This window comes from Mesoplodon bidens (assembly GCF_964165515.1).
Source record: "Mesoplodon bidens genome assembly, chromosome: X".
Classification (NCBI taxonomy): Eukaryota; Metazoa; Chordata; class Mammalia; order Artiodactyla; family Ziphiidae; genus Mesoplodon; species Mesoplodon bidens.
In genome coordinates this window covers 135,536,042-135,556,208 of record NC_138163.1, presented here as the reverse complement: position 1 = coordinate 135,556,208, position 20,167 = coordinate 135,536,042, and the positions used below count along the sequence as shown (strand labels likewise).

At 38.5% G+C, this 20,167-nt stretch overlaps 1 protein-coding gene across 6 annotated transcripts in view; it reads left to right on the top strand.

Moving 5' to 3' along the window:
• The window catches only part of LOC308608518 (lysine-specific demethylase 6A-like), a 185,527-nt gene that overhangs the window by 33,369 nt on the left and 131,991 nt on the right, over positions 1-20,167 (top strand). For all 6 annotated transcript variants that reach the window (XM_081221705.1, XM_081221704.1, XM_081221706.1 and 3 more), the window contains one exon: positions 16,729-16,778. In XM_081221705.1, coding sequence (XP_081077831.1) covers positions 16,729-16,778 — 50 coding nt within the window. The remainder of the gene's footprint in view (positions 1-16,728; positions 16,779-20,167) is intronic.

The window sequence follows — 20,167 nt, the reverse complement described above, 5'->3', positions numbered from 1 at the left end:
TCCAGTCTGTGAGTCACCCACCCAGCAGTTATGGGATTTGATTTTGCTGTGATTGCGCCCCTCCTACCGTCTCATTGTGGCTTCTCCTTTGTCTTTGGACGTGGGGTATCTTTTCTGGTGAGTTCCAGTGTCTTCGTGTTGATGACTGTCCAGCAGCTAGTTTTGATTCTGGTGTTCTCGCAAGAGGGAGTGAGTGCCTGTCCTTCTCCACCATCTGGCCCGAGGACTTAATGAAGCTCAGCTTCTTTATGTTTCATCATAGAAAGAATTCAGTGAGAGACAAAGTGATAGGAAGAAATGGTTTTATTTAGAGAGGTACACATTCCATGGATAGAAGGTGGTCCATCTCAAAAGGCAAGAATGGCCTTGGGAGAAACACTCCACAGACAGAGTGTCGGCCATCTCAGATGGTGAGAGGCCCTGAAATATCAGTTTTAGGTTTTAATAATTGAGCCAAGACTGTAGTGTCAGGTGATGTTTGCTGTGTTTACTTAAGAGCTTTCTTCTAGGAATATTTTTTTTCTCTCAAGGTCAGAAGTTTGAAAAGATGTTTTATCAAGTTGGTTTTTTCTATAATTTTGGCATGTCAAAAGCGCTCAATCCTGGCCATTTAATAGCTCAGACAAATGCTTGCAAGCACTGGCTCCGTTTCCATTGTACATGAAGACAGCTGGAGTTCCAGTGAGCAGCTGTCAGTGAGCTGGTTGTCCTTTGTGACACCGTTTCTATTTGGGAGCCCAAGTCAGATGTGATGTGAGCAACTTTCTGAGGACAGTGTGATGGATCAGCTGCTTCTGAGTCTAGCTCCCCAAGGAGTACCCTTGGGTGTGGTTCAAGTGTTTTATATGTGTTGATTTCTCCCTCCAACAGTCTAAAACTGCTGTGGGTGCTCAGAGCAATAGGTGATCAGCCTTATTGTACATGTGCCCTCGTGTCCGTGTCTCCCTCTACCCCCTCCCCGAATTTACTTAGTGGTTGTAGTGGGATCTCCTGTAGGACCAGTACATGGCAGAGGATTGATCCTCAGACACTTCTGCTAGATTCTCAGTTAGCTGAGAACTCCTTGTGGTTAAAAGGAACAAAAGTCTTTGTTATTTTGAGCTGAGCAGGGTCAGTCTGTCATTTCACCAGCAAACAGTTCAGACCATATATGTATAATCTTTCCAATTTAAGACAAATTAAACAAAAAAGGCCGGCCAACCCAGGTCACTTTACAGTTTCCCCTGTGTCCCTGCCCAGGAAACATACTGGTATCCCCTTAGGACTCCAAGTCCCAGGAAAACCAATTCGAATAAAATTCAGGACATCATTTAAAGGAATGATGTTTTTGGATATCAGGAGAACTCACTAAAGCACCTAAGGAATATTGAGAATGGGGGTGGGGCATAGGGCCTGTGCTGGTACCAATCTCTGGTTCAGGGTAGACTCCAGGTGTCCCATCTCTGTTATTTTGCCAACCACGCCAAGGAAATATCGATGAAACTTTAATTAATAACCAAATTAAGAAGAAACAAATAATTTTATGTGAGGCAAATCGAGGATTATAACCCAGGAGACAGACACTCTGAGAAGTGTTCTATTAGAAGTCGAAGGCAGAGTCATAATACATTTTCAAGACAAAGGAGACTAAAGATCATATATCACATGGCATACTGACATTTTACATAAAGTTCACCAAGGATGTGTAGTCTAGGTAAGCACATATAAAGGTAGCAGCAAGTTAGCATGGACCCCTACAGAGTTGGAAAGAACACTATTATTTAAGTTACATGTGCTAGCATTAGAAGACTGGAAAAAAATTTTCCCTGTGGTTCAGCAGGCACTCCAGTCTTTAAGAAGGTCTGGTTAATGTGTAATGCAGGTTGCACCCTGCACATTAGGGATAGAGGGAGGAGGTCCAAATGGACACACAGAGAGAATTTTATGTTTAAATTCTCTTGTCCTGCCTTAAAATATAAATTTTATTTGATCAGTGACATACCTTTGTCTGATTTTTTTTTTTTTTTCTTTTTTTTGCGGTACGTGGGCCTCTCACTGTTGTGGGCTCTCCCGTTGCGGAGCACAGGCTCCGGACGCACAGGCTCAGTGGCTATGGCTCACGGGCCCAGCCGCTCCGTGGCACGTGGGATCTTCCCGGATCAGGGCACGAACCTGTGTCCCCTGCATCGGCAGGCAGACTCTCAACCACTGCGCGACCAGGAAAGCCTGGTCTGATTTTTTTGACTATTTTATGGCTGAATAATATTTTTCTGTATGGAGGGAGCACAGTTGTTTTATCCATTATATTTATTAATTAAAATATATTAAACATTTGGCTATTAATGTTAAGCCCTGTTTATCTTTAAGTACTGTGTTGTGGTAGCAATGATAGGGCATTTGTACACAGCATTTCATTAAAAAATTAATATAATGAAGAGGCCTAAAATTGCACAGATATATTACATGAGCATGTAGAGAGAAGTAGCACTGAGTTTATATACCAAGAAAGGCTATAGGGAAGTGATATTTCACACTGGGTTTTAGAAAATAAATAGGATTTTCACAACTAGAAAACTGAAGGTGAATGGTTTTAGAGGTGGTGAAAAACTTTTTTGTGGGGAGTTGAGTTGTATCTCAGCTGTACTTCAGAAAGCTTAAGTAGGCAGTGATAAATGGGTTCAGTAGAGGATGATGAGCTGTAAAATTGTAATAGTCCAAGTGCTGAATAACGTTGAATTTCTGTTAGACTGGAGAAATATAAGGGATAAGTTATATACATGGGGGGTGTTAGTTATGAAGAATTTCTAAGACCTTGTTAGTGTGATGAAGGTGGGTATGAGTTGATTGAGTGTTCTAGTATCCAGATAGAAACAGCAAATCAGTAGAGAAGAGAATGTTCTAGTGTGGTGGTCCCTGACCTTTTTTTGGGACCAGGGACTGGTTTCGTGGAAGACAGTTTTTCCATGGACAGGGATGGGGATGGTTTCAGGATGATTCAAGTGCATTACATTATTGTGCATTGTACAAATCACCATGATGCTGACAGGAGGTGGAGCTCAGGCAGTATTGTGAGTGATGGGAAGCTTCACTCACTCGCCCACTGCTCACATCGTGCTGTGCAGCCCAGTTCCTAACAGACCACGCACAGGTACTGGTGGGTGGGGACCCCTGTTCTAGTGGTTAGGAGAAACAGGTTAAGAAATATTTTGCTTTCTGTTTTTAGGCAAGTTCCTTTTAATTTTAATTTAAATGTATTCCATGCGTTGTGTAAGATAATTTTTAAAATTTTAGGGAAAAAAAATCCACACTGTAGTATTAGAACCAGAGAATACTAAAAGGGAGTTGCAGATGATTTAAACTGTTACATAGATGCAAAGCAGGTTGAGCACATTAGAGCACTTGGCTTTTTTAAACCAGTCTTTGGACTGAAATTTTTCTTTAAATTTTTCTTTTATTTTTTTAGTTACCCAGCCAGGGATTGAACCCTGGCCCTGGCGGTGAAAGTGCTGAGTCCTAACCACTGGACTGCCAGGGGATTTCCTGTTTTTTTTTCTCTTTGACCTATGGATTAATTAGATGCGTGTTTTGTTTAATTTTGAAGTGGTTAGAGTTTATCCTTAGTTTTTCTGTATCAATTTCTATTTTGATTTTGTGATGGTCAGGGAACATAATGTATGTGATTTAAATTCCTTTAAAGTTGTTGAGTTTCTTTTACAACCTGTAATATGGTCTATCTATGGTAAACATGCAACGAGTATTTTTTTAAAAATGGTATTCTGCTTATGATGTTGATGGAGTGTTCTGTATATTAGTTAGATTGCTAGTTTCATTCTCATTCATGTTGGTCACCTGTGAGTAATGTGTCCTTTTCTCTGGCTTTCAAGGTTTGTTTCTTCATCTTGAATTATTTTTCAGAAGCTTACTTAACGATGAATTTTTTGCACTTTGTTTTTTAAATCCTCCTTTGATTCACTCAGTTGAAACTTTAGGTTTTTGTTTTGTTTTGGCCAAATTTGGGATTTTTATTTTAGTCATATTTCATTGAATATTCTTTTAGTTTCACTCTCTCCTCTCCAGGAATGGTGATGGTGCATTTTATATTAATGTCTGACAAGTCTCTGAGACTCAGTAACTTTTTCTTTTCAATCTTTTTCTGTTTGTTGTACGTACTGGGTAAAATCTGTCGCTCTCTACTCAAGCTTTACTGATTCTTCTGTGATTGTATTTTCTATATAATATTTTCTTTTGGCTCTATTTATCTTCTGTTTTGGTGAGGTTTTCTACATTTGTCATGTTAAAATTTTAATGAGTAAATTTTTAAGATTTTGGTTTTTTTTATTGAAGTATAGTTATTTACAATTTTGTGTTAATTTCTCGTGTACAGCAAAGTGATCCAGTTATACATATACATACATTCTTTTTAAAAATATCCTTTTCCATTATAGTTTATCTTAGGATATTGAGCATAGTTCTCTGTCCTATCAAGATCTTGTCATTTATCCCTTCTATATGTAATAGCTTTCATCTGCTAGCCCCAGCCTCCAAAACCATCCCTCCCCCAGTCTCCTCTCCTTGGCAATCACAAGTCTCTTCTCTGTGTCTGTGAGTCTGTTTCTATTTCATAGGTAGTTTCATTTGTGTCATATTTTTAGATTCCACATGTAAGTGACATCATATGGTATTTGTCTTTCTCTTTCTGACTTCACTTAGTATGATAGTCTCTAGTTCCATCCATGTTACTGCAAATGGCATTTTGTTCTTTTTTTAGGGCTGAGTAATATTCCATTGTATATATGTACCACATCTTCTTTATCCATTCATCTATTTATGCACATTTAGGTTGTTTCCATGTCTTGGTTATTGTAAATAGTGCTTCAGTGAACATTGGGGTGCATGTATCATTCTGAATTAGAGTTTTGTCTGGATCTATGCCCAGGGGTATGATTGCTGGATCATATGGTAATTCTATTTTTAGTTTTCTGAGGAACCTCCATGCTGTTTGCCATAGTGGCTGCACCAATTTACATTCCCACCAACATTGTAGGCTGGTTCCAATTTCTCCACATCCTCTCCAGCATTTCTTATTTGCAGAGTTTTTAGTGATGGCCATTGTGACTGGTGTGAGGTGGTACCACATTGTTTTGATTTGCATTTCTCTAATAATTAGTGATGATGAGCATCTTTTCATGTGTCTGTTAGCCAAAAAGATTACTGTTAATTAAAGAATACCAGGAATCAGCTGAAAACCTTATGGGGGTTCCCTTGTAATTAACTCTTCATTTTTCTCTTGTTGCCTTTAGACTCTTTCTCTTTAGTTTTTGCCATTTTTATTATAATATATTGTTCTGTAGGTCTGTTTAGATTTATATTCTTTGTGGCCCCCTGTGCTTCCTGTACATGGATATATGTTTGCTTCTTTAGGTTTGTGACATTTTCAGGGATAATTTTTTTTTTTTTTTTTTTTGCGGTACACGGGCCTCTCACTGTTGTGGCCTCTCCCGTTGCGGAGCACAGGCTCTGGATGCGCAGGCTTAGCGGCCATGGCTCACAGGCCCAGCCGCTCTGCAGCGTGTGGGATCTTCCCGGACTGGGGCACGACCCTGTGTCCCCTGCATTGGCAGGCGGACTCTCAACCACTGCGCCACCAGGGAAGCCCCCCAGCGATAGTTTTTTGAAATACATTTTCAATTCTCTTTTTTCTTTCTTCCCCTTCTGGAATCTCTGTTATGCATAGTTTGGTACGTTTTATATTACTCCATAGGTCTCTTATATTGCTTTCTTTTTTTTTTTTTCTTCATTTGTTTTTCTATCTGCTGTCCTGATTGGGTGATTTCCATTATTCTGTCTTCCAGGTCACTTATTAATTCTTCTGCATTATACTTCCTGCTGTTACCTACCTTTAGCTCAGCTTTTGTCTCAGCAGATGAATTTTCTAATTTTTCTTGGTTCGTCTTTACAGTTTCAAGTTCCTTTTTACACTACTCTGCATTTCTGTCAATGACTTTTCTTAATTCTTTCAGTTTTTTTTACTATCTCCTTTTAGAAATCAATGTCTGTTTAGACTGAAGAGGTCTGTTTCATTGCTTCTTTCAGGGGAATTTTCTTGGTCTCTGTCTGTTCTGGCTGTTTCGTACCAGTTGCTGCATTCTCCTCTGAGGCTCTGAAGTCCCCTTCTGTCCTGGCTGATCTCCCCATGGGTGAGAAGGTTTCTCAGGGTGCAGGAACCTTTCCTCTTTCACAGCCCCCTTCCAGATGTGCAAGTTCTATCCCATTTCCCTTTTTTCGTCCTACCTGGTTACATGGAGATATTCTTGCACTTTCAGAAGTCTGAGGTTTTCTGTCAGGTGTTCAAGAGATTGTGTGAGAATCATTCCATGTGTAGATGTATTTTTTTTTAAGGATTTTTATTTATTATTTATTTATTTAATTTTTATTGGCTGCATCCTGTATTGTGGCATGCAGGATGTTTGTTGAAGCATGCAGGATCTTTTGTTGCAGAGTGTGAGCTTCTCTCTAGTTGTGGCATGTGGGTTTTCTCTTGTCTAGTGTGGTGCTCAGGCTCCAGGGTGTGTGGGCTCTGTAGTTGTGGCATGTAGGTTCAAGAGCACGTGGGCTCTGTAGTTTGTGGCATGAGGACTCTGGTTGAGGTGCACGGGGTCAGTAGTTGTGGCACAAGGGCTTAGTTGCCCTGTGGCATGTGGGATCTTCCCTTCCTGACCAGGGATCGAACCCACGTCTCCTGCATTGTAAGGCAGATTGTTTACCACTGGATCACCAGGTAAGTTCCTGTAGATGTATTTTTAATGTATTTGTGGGAGGAGGTGAGTTTCACATCCTCTACCCCACCACCTTGATCCATTTCCTTTAAGATCATTTTTCTTTATTCAGCTCATAATAAATTGGGCAGCATCTAGTTCCTTTAATCTAGCAGATGGAAAGGAGCTCTGCAGAGCTGTAGAAGGCATAAAGACATTTTATAGGTAGCAGGAGTCAGGAACAAAGAAGCTGTTATAGAAAAAAGGTGGATAAGATATTGCAAGGTTACTTTCCTTATAGAGGATGGTAATGAGGCAGAATACCTAACTAATGTTCAGGTGATTTTTTAAAAAAAATTAACTAACTAATTAATTTTTTTGGGTGTTCGTTGCTGCGTGTGGGCTTTCTCTAGGTGCGTCGAGTGGGGGCTACTCTTCATTGCAGTGCACGGGCTTCTCATTGCTGTGGCTTCTCCTGTTGCAGAGCTCGGGCTCTAGGTGCGCGGGCTTCAGTAGCTGTGGCACACGGGCTCATTATTTGTGGCTCGCAGGCTTAGTTGCGCTCTGGCATGTGGGATCATTGTATTCATTGTACTTTGTTGACCTTTTCTTGGGTGAACCTAGTAAAGGCCCCTGTAGCTGTATTTTTCTTTCAGGCCTGGAGTTCTTAAAAATTGTGTATTTCGTTTTTACTTCTGAACTTTCTTTGTGTACCGTTGTTTATTATTTCCAAGGTTTGTAGTCTTACTTATTAGGGAGGAGCAGGAAGAATAGAGTGTCTGCTCTCTTTTCCAAACAGAAAGTCTCTTGGGACATTTTCTGTTGTGGCTTTGAATTTGGGATTTATATTTGAGAATACTTTAATTTCTAGTTTATTGCATATTCATATGGGATGCCTTGTTTCTTTTAATCGCTAATCACATAATTTTCTTGTTCTGAAGACAAATTTTATGAAGCTAGGTGACATGAATTAACTTATTTAAAACATATGCTTTACATTTGTTAAAATTTAATTCAGCTACTTTTGAGTAATAGAAAGAAATTAGTTTTATATAAACTGATACCCTAAACATTTCAAAAGCGTCTTTTCCTTAGTATTAGGCTGGGCTTTATATAAAGCCAGTATATTGTACACGTAGAAACATTACTGGTAATATTTTCTTCTGTACAGTTTTACAGAATGTATTATCTCTTGGTAAAAAGAGGTTTCTATTGTAAAATATGTTTGGAATTAAGCGTTTATCTTATAATTATTGTATATACTCTCAATTCTCCCCATAGCAGTGAACCTGAATAATAGGACATCTTAGATTATTAGGGGTCCTAATGGAAACAATGAGGGTAAACCAGTGTTTCTTAAATTTATTAGCATACTCCCATAGAAGGATAATTCTTACCTGTAATTACAGTTTTCCCTTTGTAGGAGTTTCACTTCTGAGCCCCTAAAACAGTGCTTATCAAATTTCAGAGTGTATCAGAAACCTACAGTGTGTTAAAACACCAATTGATGGGATCCATCCCCAGATTTTCTGACTCACTGATATCTGAGATAGGGCCTGCCGATGTGGATTTCCTAGTAGAATTGGTAACTGAGTCATCTGGGATGGAGAACCCTTGTCCTAGAAGTTAAATTCTTAGCTTAACATTTTTTTCTTCTATAAATTTATTTATTTATTTTTATTTGTTTATTTTTGGCTGCACTGGGTCTCTGTTGCTGTGTGCAGGCTTTCTCTAGTTGCGGCGAGCAGGGACTACTCTTTGTTGCAGTGCGTGGGCTTCTCGTTGTGGTGTCTTCTCTTGTTGCGGAGCACGGGCTTTAGGCACATGGGCTTCAGTAGTTGCAGCACGTGGGCTCAGTTGCTGTGGCTCGCGGGCTCTAGAGCGCACGCTCAGTAGTTGTGGCACATGGGCCCAGTTGCTCTGCGGCACGTGGGATCTTCCCAGACGAGGGCTCGAACCCATGTCCCCTGCATTGGCAGGCGGATTCTTAACCACTGTGCCACCAGGGAATCCCTGTAGTTTAGCATTTACAGTGTATCTTTAACTCTTAATTTCTAAGCTTGATACTTTCTTTCCTTTAGGCCCTTAAAAATTCTGTAAATTTTGAACTTTTTTAAAATCAGAAAATTGATTATGTTACTTCAGCTTAGGTTATTTTTAGTAATGAATACTTATTGTCCATGCTTTGCTTTAATAATACTGTACTAGTTTTGTTATGGAGTGCGAACTTGTTCTACTTGCCACACAACAGGCCATTAAATTGGGAGATGAGCTTGTGGGGCAAGGGGTAATGACTTTATTCGGAAAGCCAGCAGACCGAGAAGATGGTAGACTAATGTCCTAGAGCAGGGGTCCCCAACCCCCGATCACTAGAGGGAGTGATGCTTCATCTGCCGTTCCCCATCCCTCACATTATTGCCTGACCCCCCCCCACCACCACCGCCCTGTCTGTGGAAAAACTGGCTTCTACGAAACTGGTCCCTGGTGCCAAAAAGGTTAGGCACCACTGTCCTAGAGAACCATCTTACCCCAGTCAGAATTCAGGCTTCTTTTATACTAAAAGGGGAAGGGAGTGGCTGTTTGCTGCATACTTTTTTGTATTGGAGTCCTTTGTTCTTATAGTTGTCCACTCAGGTCAGGTCATAATGTTCCTGTAAACCTCCAGCAAAAAATGTGTTATTCTCTGTTCTGCAACTTTTTATTTCTGTGTGAATGGAAAAGTGTTAATATTCTTAAAGGTCAGAGCCTTGAGAATAGGCTATCGTCTATATTTCAGGCTATGGGCCTGAATTAACTCAAAGCAAAAGCAATAGAATACAGAGATTAAAGTAAAAAACATCTAATATGGAGTCAGAATTGTTCTTTCCTATTACAGTTTTATGCAGTAGTATAGTATATACCTTTCTTTGTCATTTAAGTCTGTACTTAGTATGTTTCATGGTTATCTGCTATTGATAATTGTACTAAGAACAAAAATTTGTAAAGTTTAGCTAAGCAATATATTAGGGAAATTCAGTACTGACATTAATCTGTTGTCATAAAAAGGTATAAAATATGCTGGTGATGTTACTGACCATAGTTCTTGGACTTTATCAATAGAAATTGATAAGAGGCTAGAAGAGAAATTAAGGCAAAGTTTTATTGGGACTCAATGCTGCAGGAGTGGGGGAGCAGAAACAAGTTAGCAGGTTCCCTGGCTTACTCCCTAAGCGGGGGTGAGCTGGTCCCTTAAGTTGAGTGAGGGTAGGGGCGGATCCAGGGGTCAGGCAGAGGGGTGGCTTGGGTGGTCTGCCCACTCCCTTTGTTGGTGTTGTGTGCAGGAAATTGTGCACAGTACGTTTTTTTCTCCTGGCACCTTGTGGTAGGTGGTTTATGGTTTTTTTGTAACTTGTTCATAATTTGCCCCAACTATACATGTGCACAGTTATTTTTCGTCCCTTATTGTTGCTCAGGTAGAGGAGCAAGCGCTGCAGTAAAAGGTCCCAGTTCCCAGCCTGTCTCAGTGATATATACTTTGTTTATAATTGGGTTTTGGTGCCTGCAGTGGTTTTGAGTTCATATTCAGCTTTATATGCTTCACTGACTAGAACTGTTGAACACTGATTGATTATGTATGCCCACAAGCACAGAGAGATGTTCTTTCAGAAGGATAATTTTTAATAATTGTTTTGAATCATGTGTCAACTTGCTCATTAAATATTAGATACAAATATTTGGTCTGTATTTGATATTTCAGCTTGATTTGATTTTTATTTGCATTTTTCATTTATATTTTTACAAAAGAGTTAGTTGTGTCTTTTAGAATTACTTCTTTTTATTTATTTATTTTTAAATTTTTTTGTTTTGTTTTTGCGGTACGCGGTCCTCTCACTGTTGTGGCCTCTCCTATTGTGGAGCCCAGGCTCCGGAAGTGCAGGCTCAGCGGCCATGGCTCACGGGCTTAGCCGCTCCACGGCATATGGGATCTTCCCAGACCTGGGGCACGAACCCGTGTCCCCTGCATTGGCAGGTGGACTCTCAACCACTGCGCCACCAGGGAAGCCCTAGAATTACTTCTTTTTAAACCGTCATTTAGGGACTTACCTGGCAGTTGGGTGGTTAAGACTTTGCCTTTCAGTGCAGGGGGGCTGTGGGTTCAATTCCTGGTCTGGGAGCTAAGCTCCCATATGCCTTGGGGCCAAAAAAGCCAAAGCTGAAACAGAAGCAATATTGTAACCAATTCAATAAAGACTTAAAATAATTAATAAACTATCCTTTATTAAAAGTACCATGGGGGGCTTCCCTGGTGGCGCAGTGGTTGAGAGTCCGCTTGCCGATGCGGGGGACCTGGGTTCGTGCCCAGGTCCGGGAGGATCCCACGTGCCGCGGAGCGGCTGGGCCCGTGAGCCGTGGCCGCTGAGTCTGCGCGTCTGGAGCCTGTGCTCCGTCCGCAACGGGAGAGGCCACAACAGCGAGAGGCCCGTGTACAGCAAAAAAAAAAAAAAAAAAAAAAAAAAAAAAAAAAAAAAGTACCATGGCAGCATGAGTGATCTGTGTATTATTTAGCATTTTTCTCTTCCACCTAAGAAGTTTGGAGGCAGGTAGTACAGTTCTGATACGTTGACACCACAGAATTATCAGAGACCTGGGCTTTGTTTTCTATTAGGATGATTTTAGACAATGTGTTGAGTTTGAACTTTGTTAATTTAGCATGACACACTTGAGATTTCTTCACGTTATTGGGTGTATCAATATTTACGTTGTATTGCTGAACAATATTCTGTAGTCTGGATGTTTGACAGTTTGTGTACCCCAACAAGGATTGAAGGAAGTTTGGCAGTTGTGGAAAAAGTGCCTAAAATTTTTACATACCGTTTTTTGTATGAATTTAAGTTTTAATTTCACTTAGGAGTGAATTTCTGGGTCAGTGCATTGCTGGTAAGTTTATTATAACTTTACAACAAATTGCTTATGATTTCCCAAAGTAGCTGTTCCAAGTTTGCATTTACAATAGCAGTTTATGAGAATCACGGTTGCTCTTTATCTTTGTCAGAACTTGTTATTGTTAGTATGGTTCATTTCCATAATGATGGTGAACATCTTTTCCTGTGCTTATTTGCTGTCTTAGTCTGTGATGTTTTTCTTTTATTATTACACTTTTTGTTTTATATTTATTATTTATTTATTTATTATTGAGTTTTCAGAGTTATTTATATAGTATTGTGGGTACAGTTTGTTTGTCAGGTACTTGATTTTTGCTTTCTTAGAGCTAACAACCTCCTCTTAATTACTTAATATAAAAATGTTTCCATTGTTTTCAACAATAGTGTTAGTTTTTAACTTTTCTAACCTCTTTTCCATGTAAATTCAGTTATTTAGGGATAACCACTGAGTTCTGTGTTCTATAACATAGAACCTCTGCCTCATTTTTCCAGGGCTGGAGTGTGGGATAAGTGACCTTGTTCTTTTGGAATAATCCTCTGATATAGTAGCAGGTGTTAGACAGGTACCTTGCGTCTCCTGACATGGAGTCTCTCTCCATGTATGATATAGGTAAGGGCAATTAGAGAACATAGTTTTCTCTGCTGTTTGTGCATTAGAGCTTCTGTCCCATGAATGTGAGCTTGTAGAGCAAAGTAGCCCTAGCTGTCATTTGCACTTGCTTGGAATATATAGCTTCTGCAACACGTTGATGAGCTGGGGAAAGAAAGATTGACAGCCTGTCTCCTTAAGGGGAGATATATAAAGTTTAAAATGGGAACTTGGGCAAGAGGCAACTCCATGTGCAGATTTTCATAGTGACATAAAGTTTTCATCTCCTTTGGGTAAAAAGTATGATTGCTGGATCATATGGTAGGAGTATGTGTAAGTTTTGTGAAACCCCCAAACTGTTTTCCATTGGCTGTACCATTTTTGCTTTCCCTAGGAATGAATGAGAGTTTCTGTTCCACAGCCTCATCATTATTTGGTATGGTCAGTGTTTTTGATTTTGGCCTTTCTAAATAAGTATATAGCTTTAATTTACATTTCCCTGATGACATTATGTAAAACATCTTTTCATATGATTTTTTACCCTCTGTAGGTGTTCTTTGGCGGGGTGTTTGTTAAGTTCTCTGGTCCATTTTTTATCAGGCTGTTTTCCCATGGTTGAGTTTCAAGAGTTCTTTGTGTGTTTTTTAAATAAGATAAATTTATTGTTTCTCTGACCAAAGTGCATTGATTTTTAAATCTTCTTAAAGTGCTATAAAAAAATTCAAGAAAATAAAATACAAATGGGAAATTTAACCATTAGATTTCGTCTCCTTTGTACGAACCCTATGCTTAGTCTGGAAAACAAAGAAAATAACTTTGAAGTTAAACTAAAATGCTAACTAAAAAATTTGACCATAAATCTGAGTACATGCATTTCAAGGTTCCACTGCTAGGAATTTTGTTAAGATCAGTTTAATCATTAATAACACTATATAACAGAGCATAAGGAATACATGTCCAGGGTGTGATGTTTGCCCCTTACCCTCAGATTTATGTCAGAATAAAGGTGATAATTCTGCCAGGTCCCTGCAGTGCCCCATCCCAATCCCTGGAAGCAAAGACTGTGCCCTGTCACACAACTTTGTATAAGTTGTAGTAAAACAAAGCCTAACTTTTCTTACTTTTCTATCAGAAATGGTCAGTTATTTGATAAATAGTCAAACACTTACGGGAATTCATTTCATGAGTTTGTTTACCAACCACATTGTGCTGGAACTGACCCCAGGAAAAGTTCCTTTGGAATTTGGCCTACAACTTAATATGCTGGGAATTTAGAACCTGCAAGAGAAAAAGATGTGGGGTATCCCTAATCCAGGCATGTTGTAATTACTAAAGGGATAGACATACTAAAAGTTTTGGTCACAGAAGGCACGAACTATAAACTAGTAAAAGGGATATTCTTTTTGAGTAAAAAGAAAAACTAGCTAATGCCTTTTTTTGTTTTGTGAACACTGTAAGTAGAGTCAAATTTAGTGTCTACTCCTGTGACCCTCCCCCTCCGAAAAAAGATAAAGAAATTAATTTGTCTTATTATGTACTTTCCGGCCATTAATTGAGATGTAATTATACATCTCGATTACATTAATTGAGATGTAAAAAATGGGTTGTGATAGCAGCTATCAAAGCAGTATTTTCAAGCATTATTTAAAGGATGCTTTCAGGTTTAGAGTTAGCCTTCTTTGTCAAAAATCTTCACAGCTTCATCAAAAACTTCATCGACAGATTTAGAAGCATCTATTTTCTTGACTTTCCGCATTTCTTCATATACGTCAATAATTGGCTTTGTTAACTGAAGATACGTTTGAATTATCTTTTCTGAGCTCTTTGTGTTGTCATCATTCCTATCACTACTTGTCCCCTCTCAAGACATCATTCAATGCAGTTCTTATTATTACAGTCAAAAAACAAAAGAAAAGATACATTAGCCTTACTATCCATGTATCCATGGTCTGTTTTTTTTTTTAATAAACATTTTCTACAGTTTGAAAATATGCCTCAGTGTATTTTTTTGCTTTGGTCATTTTCCCTGCTTGGTGTTCTGTGAGCTTCCTGAATCTATGGTGTATTGTCTCACATTAATTCGGGGGAAATTCTCATTCCTTATTGTTCCAAATAATTCCTGTGCTCTCTTCCTTTTTCTTTTGATAGTATAGTATTTCTTTGTCTTTTGTTAGGATAGTAACACATTTGTTAAACCTTTGCTAGTTGTCACACAGCCTTGGATATTCTGTTCTTTTTTCCCCCAGTCTTCCCTTTTTAGGGGTTTTTGAGGATTCTTTTGATAAATCCTCTATCTCAGATACCGTTTCCTTAGCAGTATCTAATCTACTGTGACTCTCATAATTTTTGTTATAGTGTTTTTGATCTTTAGCATTTCTACTTGAAATTGTTGGCCTTCTATATCTCTGTTTACATTGTTTTTCCATTCTTGTATGCTCTCTACTTTATATATTACATATCCTTAGCATATTAGTTGTACGTGTTTTGAATTTCCTGATGTGATAGTTCCAACATCAGAGCCACATCTGTTTCTGATGCTTTGCTGTGCCCCTTGCTTCTCTCTCTCTCTCTTTTTATTTTGGTGTGCCTTGTAATTTTTTCTTGGTATCTCGACATGGTGTACCATGTCGAGTTAAAAAGAACTGCTGTAAATAAGCCTTTAGTAATGGGGTAGCAAGATGTTAGGGGAGGGAAAAATTTCTATAGTCTTATGATTAGGTCTCAGTCTTTTTTAGTTAGCCTATGCCTTTGCAAAGTGTCAGAATTTCTTGTTTTTCTACCTTCTAGGTTGGATAGGATGACTGGAATGGGCTGGAATTGAGTATTTTTCTTACTTTCCGCATTGTTACAACCAGAATGCTTTGAGGTATTTAACAATTGTTCCTTTTCCCATTCTTTAGCCAGAAGCTTGTGGAGCTTTTTCTCAGGTTAACATGTGGCAATATTAGTGGGCCCCTAGAAGAAAGTCTTGCAGTATTGTGGGACTCCTCCTTTACCTGGGAGCCCTGGATGTTTAAATCTCAGGCATGTCTGCAGTGAACTTTTGTACCCTGACACTTGTTTCTTGGTTGATTCTCTTGGTGAGTGTGTGCTTTGGTAATCTGTGCCTTCTTCTGTTAGCCTTGCTCCTTCACATTTTTTTGTAAGAACAAATATTTTAGTCAGTCAGTTTTCAGATGTATTGTATGCAGTAATTTTCATATATAGTAGTGTCTTTTAACCACACATTTGGTTATCTTGAAATTCTGATTATTATTATAATTTTATGATAATACTTGAAAAACAAGTTTTTCTCATTAAGTCTCATTTTCTCTAAACTCTAGTTATTTTCATGAAAGGATATTAGATAATGATTTTGGCTTTATTGAGAAAATGTCTAAAATTCATAAAAATGATTGTCAAAGATATGAAAATGCTCAGTGTTACAATACTTGTGTACAATCTGCTCTTCCTTTCATATACTGTAATATTCTTATTTTACTTTGACATGAAGGCAGTGTTCATTCCTAAGTGTATTTCATTCTAAACGTTGTCCCTTGGGAACTTTAACAAATATTTCAAAGACATTCTTATTCCTTTGGAATCATGATAGAGTTTCCTGCTGTTCTTAGTTTTAAAGAATGTCCCCACTAATTCTGATGTGCTTATCTTAGCGGTTCCCAACCTTTTTGACACCAGGGACCGGTTTCGTGGATTTTTCCACGGATGGCGGGTGGGATGGTGGGGTACCAATGGTCGGCGATGGTTCATGTGTTAATGTGAGCGATGGGCAGTGGCACGTGAAGCTTTGCTTGCTTGCCTGCGACTCAGACTCACCTCCTGTGGTACAGCCCAGTTCCTAACAGGCCAAGGACTGTACTAGTTTGCATCCCAGGGGTTGGGGAGCCCTGGCTTATGTGACTTCCTCTTTACCTTTTTACTTTATGTCCCTTATTTTTAGGCTGACAGGAACTTCTTTATGTGATTCCAGACTTTTTGTGCCTTTAGATGGATTAAGGAGTGTGGGAATAACCATTTTGGAATTGTATTGAAGCTAATAGCTGAAGATGATATTGATTATGTGGAAGGAAGCACCAGAAACAAGGGTTTGTTACAGCTCAGGTTTTATCTTTCTGGAAAGTGTTGGAGTTTGAGAAAATTCATTATAGTGTGTAAAAACATCCTTAGAACATTTTCATGACATTTGGTTGATGAGGGAGATCAATTGAATTAAAGTAAGTGCCAAGGTTTTACATTTTTGTAAGTGCAAGGATGAGATTTGATGATGGTTTATATACCTGGTCTACTGTAGGTTATTTATTTTTCCATTATAATTATTATTTCCGTAGGTGATTAACTTGGTAGGGCATAAACTTTAAATTGTTTGCTGTTTATATAACTGTTAGTGGAGAGGCAGGAATGATGGGCAGCTTGTATTAAAATCTGTGTTGTGGATTTTTAAATAGGACATTAATTGGACTAATAACTGTTTTCCCTTTTTCAGCATTATCTGCTTATCAGAGATACTACAGTTTACAGTCTGACTACTGGAAGGTTAGTGACCTTTGAATACTAATTTTGTTTTCTTATTTTGGGACAAATTGTATGAAATACTAATTCTAAGTAGGGAACATGGAAAGGGAGAGAAAGGTATTTTGTGCCAGCTGTTTTGTGTGAAGTATATTGTTCATAACTAGTATCTTTCTGACTAATTAAAAAGACATTCTAAGTGTGATACTTTAATAACAAAATCAAGTAAAAAAATCTGTTCCTTTTTTAAGTTTGTAGCTGGGAATAGATGAAGGATGCATAATGGTGATTTTAAAGATGGGTGAATCAGGCTAAAAGGCTATGGTTGGATCTCTGGGGAGAATGAAAGTCATCCATGTTAGAAAATCTGTCTAAGTAAGAATGGAGTATAAGGATAAATTATCCACTGTATTATCTTAATTTAAGCAGTAAAGTTAAACTAGCTAGCAGATTAATCTTGCAATGCATATGTGCTTTCTTTCAAGTATGATACAGATAGCTAAATAGATTGCTAAATAGATTGCTTTTCAAAACAAATTTATCTAATAGGATATAACCTATAATATCCATTTTATATGTAACTTCTATGATAATTAGTTATAGGTAGTGTTATGTTACCTGCAAAGAAATTTTAGGTTACCCAGGGAGTTTGAAAACCCATTTGTTGACCCCTAATGTAACTGAACGTGTTGCTGGCTTTTGTGAAGTACTTGGAGTGGAAAGAAACAGCTAAGTATGAAGGTTTATTTAATCCAGAAACATTCACATAAGTTTATTTAGATTTACTACTATTCTTTTTTGATAACAGTATTATAGAAGTATGATTCATTTACCATAGAGTACACCCATTTGAAGGGTACGATTTAATGATTTTTAATATATTCACAAAGTTTGTGTATCCTTTACCACCTTTGATTTTAGACTATTTAAAATATTTTTATCATAGAATAATGAGAACATGTATTCTGTCTCTCAGTCCCCCATGATCCCTTTCTTAAGAAAGTGTTCATTTACTTTGTGTTTCTATATGTCTGTCTAGTCTGGACTCTTTTTTTCACTTAGTGTTTTCAAGGTTTGTGTCTGCTGTAGCATGTATCAGTAGTAGTACTTCATTCCTTTTTAGAACTATAAATTACAATTTATGGATATTAGTTTTGTTTATTCCGTTGGTTGATGGACATTTGCTCTCTCTCCCCCTTGGCTATGAATCATGCTGCTCTGAGCATTTGTGTCCCTGTTTTTGTTTGAAGACATATTTTCATTCCTTTTGGAAGTATACCTCAGAGTTGAATTTGCTGTGCTGTTAAGTTTTTGATGATCTGTTAAACTAATTTCTAGAGTGATTCCACCATGTTACATTCTGACACTCATTGTAGGAAGACCCCATTTTCTCCATATTCTTGCCAACATTTGTTCTGTCTTTTCTAAATTCCACCATCATGTAACATGTTTTCTCACTTTAGTTTTCATTTTCATTGCCCTGATGACTAACAGTGTTTGAACATCTTGTTTGTTTGTTGGACATTGGTGTTTGTTTGTTTTGAGAAAAGTCTATTCAGATTCTTTGCCCCTTTTAAACTGAGTTGCAATATTATTTATATATCTAGTTGACTTGCTGATGTTTTCTTATTCTCTGCGTTGTCTATTTTTCATGTTTAATAGAGTTCTTTGAGGCACAAAAGTTTTGTTATGAATTCCCATATAGCTTTTTTTTTCTTTTGTTGCTTGTACTGTATATCCAGTACCAATTCAAGTCATAAAGATTTATCCACATTCTTCTTCTAAAGGTTTTGTAGTTTTAGCTCTAACTCTTAGGTTCTTGATCATTTCAAGATAATTTTTTTTGTGTGTGGTGTAAGGTAAGGTTTCAACTTTATTGTTTTGCATGTGGGTATGTAGTTGTCCTAGCAGTGATTGTTGAAAAGATAATTCTTTCCCCAACTGGATGATCTTGACATTGTTGTCACCAGTCTTTGCCACAAATCTGTTGGTTTATTTCTAGACTTTCTGTTCAAAGAAACAGAAAACAGTTTTTTTCTAAACTTTCTGTTCTGTTGATCTTTTATGCCTGTTTTTGTGTTGGTACCACACATTACAACCTATTTCTTTTAAACTACTTGTATCTTTGAATGTAAATTTTGTCTTGTGGATAACATATAGTTGAACCATATTTTATTATAAATAGAATTATTTTCATAATTTCACTTTACTTTTAATTTTTTTAAAAAATATTTATTTATTTATTTATTGGCTGTGTCAGGTCTTAGTTGTGGCATGCGGGATCTTTTGTTATGGTGTGTGGGCTTTTCTTTGGTTGTGGAACGTGGGCTCCAGAGCCTGTGGGCTCTGTAGTCACAGCACGTGGGCTCCCTAGTTGCGGCATGTGGGCTCCAGAGTGTGTGGGCTCAGTAGTTCCAGGATGCAGGCTTAGTTGCCCTGCAGAATGTGGGATCTTAGTTCCCCGACTAGGGATCGAACCTGTGTCCCCTGCATTGGGAAGCAGACTCCCAACCACTGGGTCATCAGGGACGTCCATCACTTGTTGACACTTATTTCTATTTTTTAAAGCATTTATTTATTTATTTTAGGCTGCATTGGGTCTTCGTTGCTGTGCATGTGCTTTCTCTAGTTGCGGCGAGCAGGGGCTACTCTCTCGTTGCAGTGTGCGGGCCTTCTGATTGCGGTGGCTTCTCTTGTTGTGGATCAGGGACTTTAGGCTTGCGAGCCTCAGTAGTTGAGGCTTACGGGCTCTAGACTGCAGGCTCAGTAGTTGTGGCGCATGGGCTTAGTTGTTCCACTGCATGTGGGATCTTCCTGGACCAGGGCTCGAACCCATGTCCCCTGGCATTGGCAGGTGGATTCTCTTAACTACTGCACTACCAGGGAAGCCCTCTTAGCTATCTTTTATCAAGTTGAAGTTTCTTTCTAATTTTATTCAGTTATGTTTTTTTAATCATGGAAAGGTGATGTGTTTGGTCAAATTTCTTTTTTGTGTCTATTGAGAATTTAATTCTTAGTTTGACTTACTGATTATTCAGGAATGTATTCTTTTTTTTTTTAAGATGTTGTTGGTAGGAGTTTATTAATTAATTAATTTATTTTTGCTGTGTTGGGTCTTCGTTTCTGTGCGAGGGCTTTCTCTAGTGTGGCAAGGAGGGTCCACTCTTCATCATGGCGCACGGGCCTCTCACTGTCGCGGCCTCTCTTGTTGCAGAGCACAGGCTCCAGACGCGCAGGCTCAGTAGTTGTGGCTCATGGGCCTAGTTGCTCCGTGACATGTGGGATCCTCCCAGACCAGGGCTTGAACCCGTGTCCCCTGCATTAGCAGGCAGATTCTCGACCACTGCGCCACCAGGGAAGCCCAGGAATGTATTCTTTAATTTCCACATTTTTTTCTGGTAATATTTTTTAAA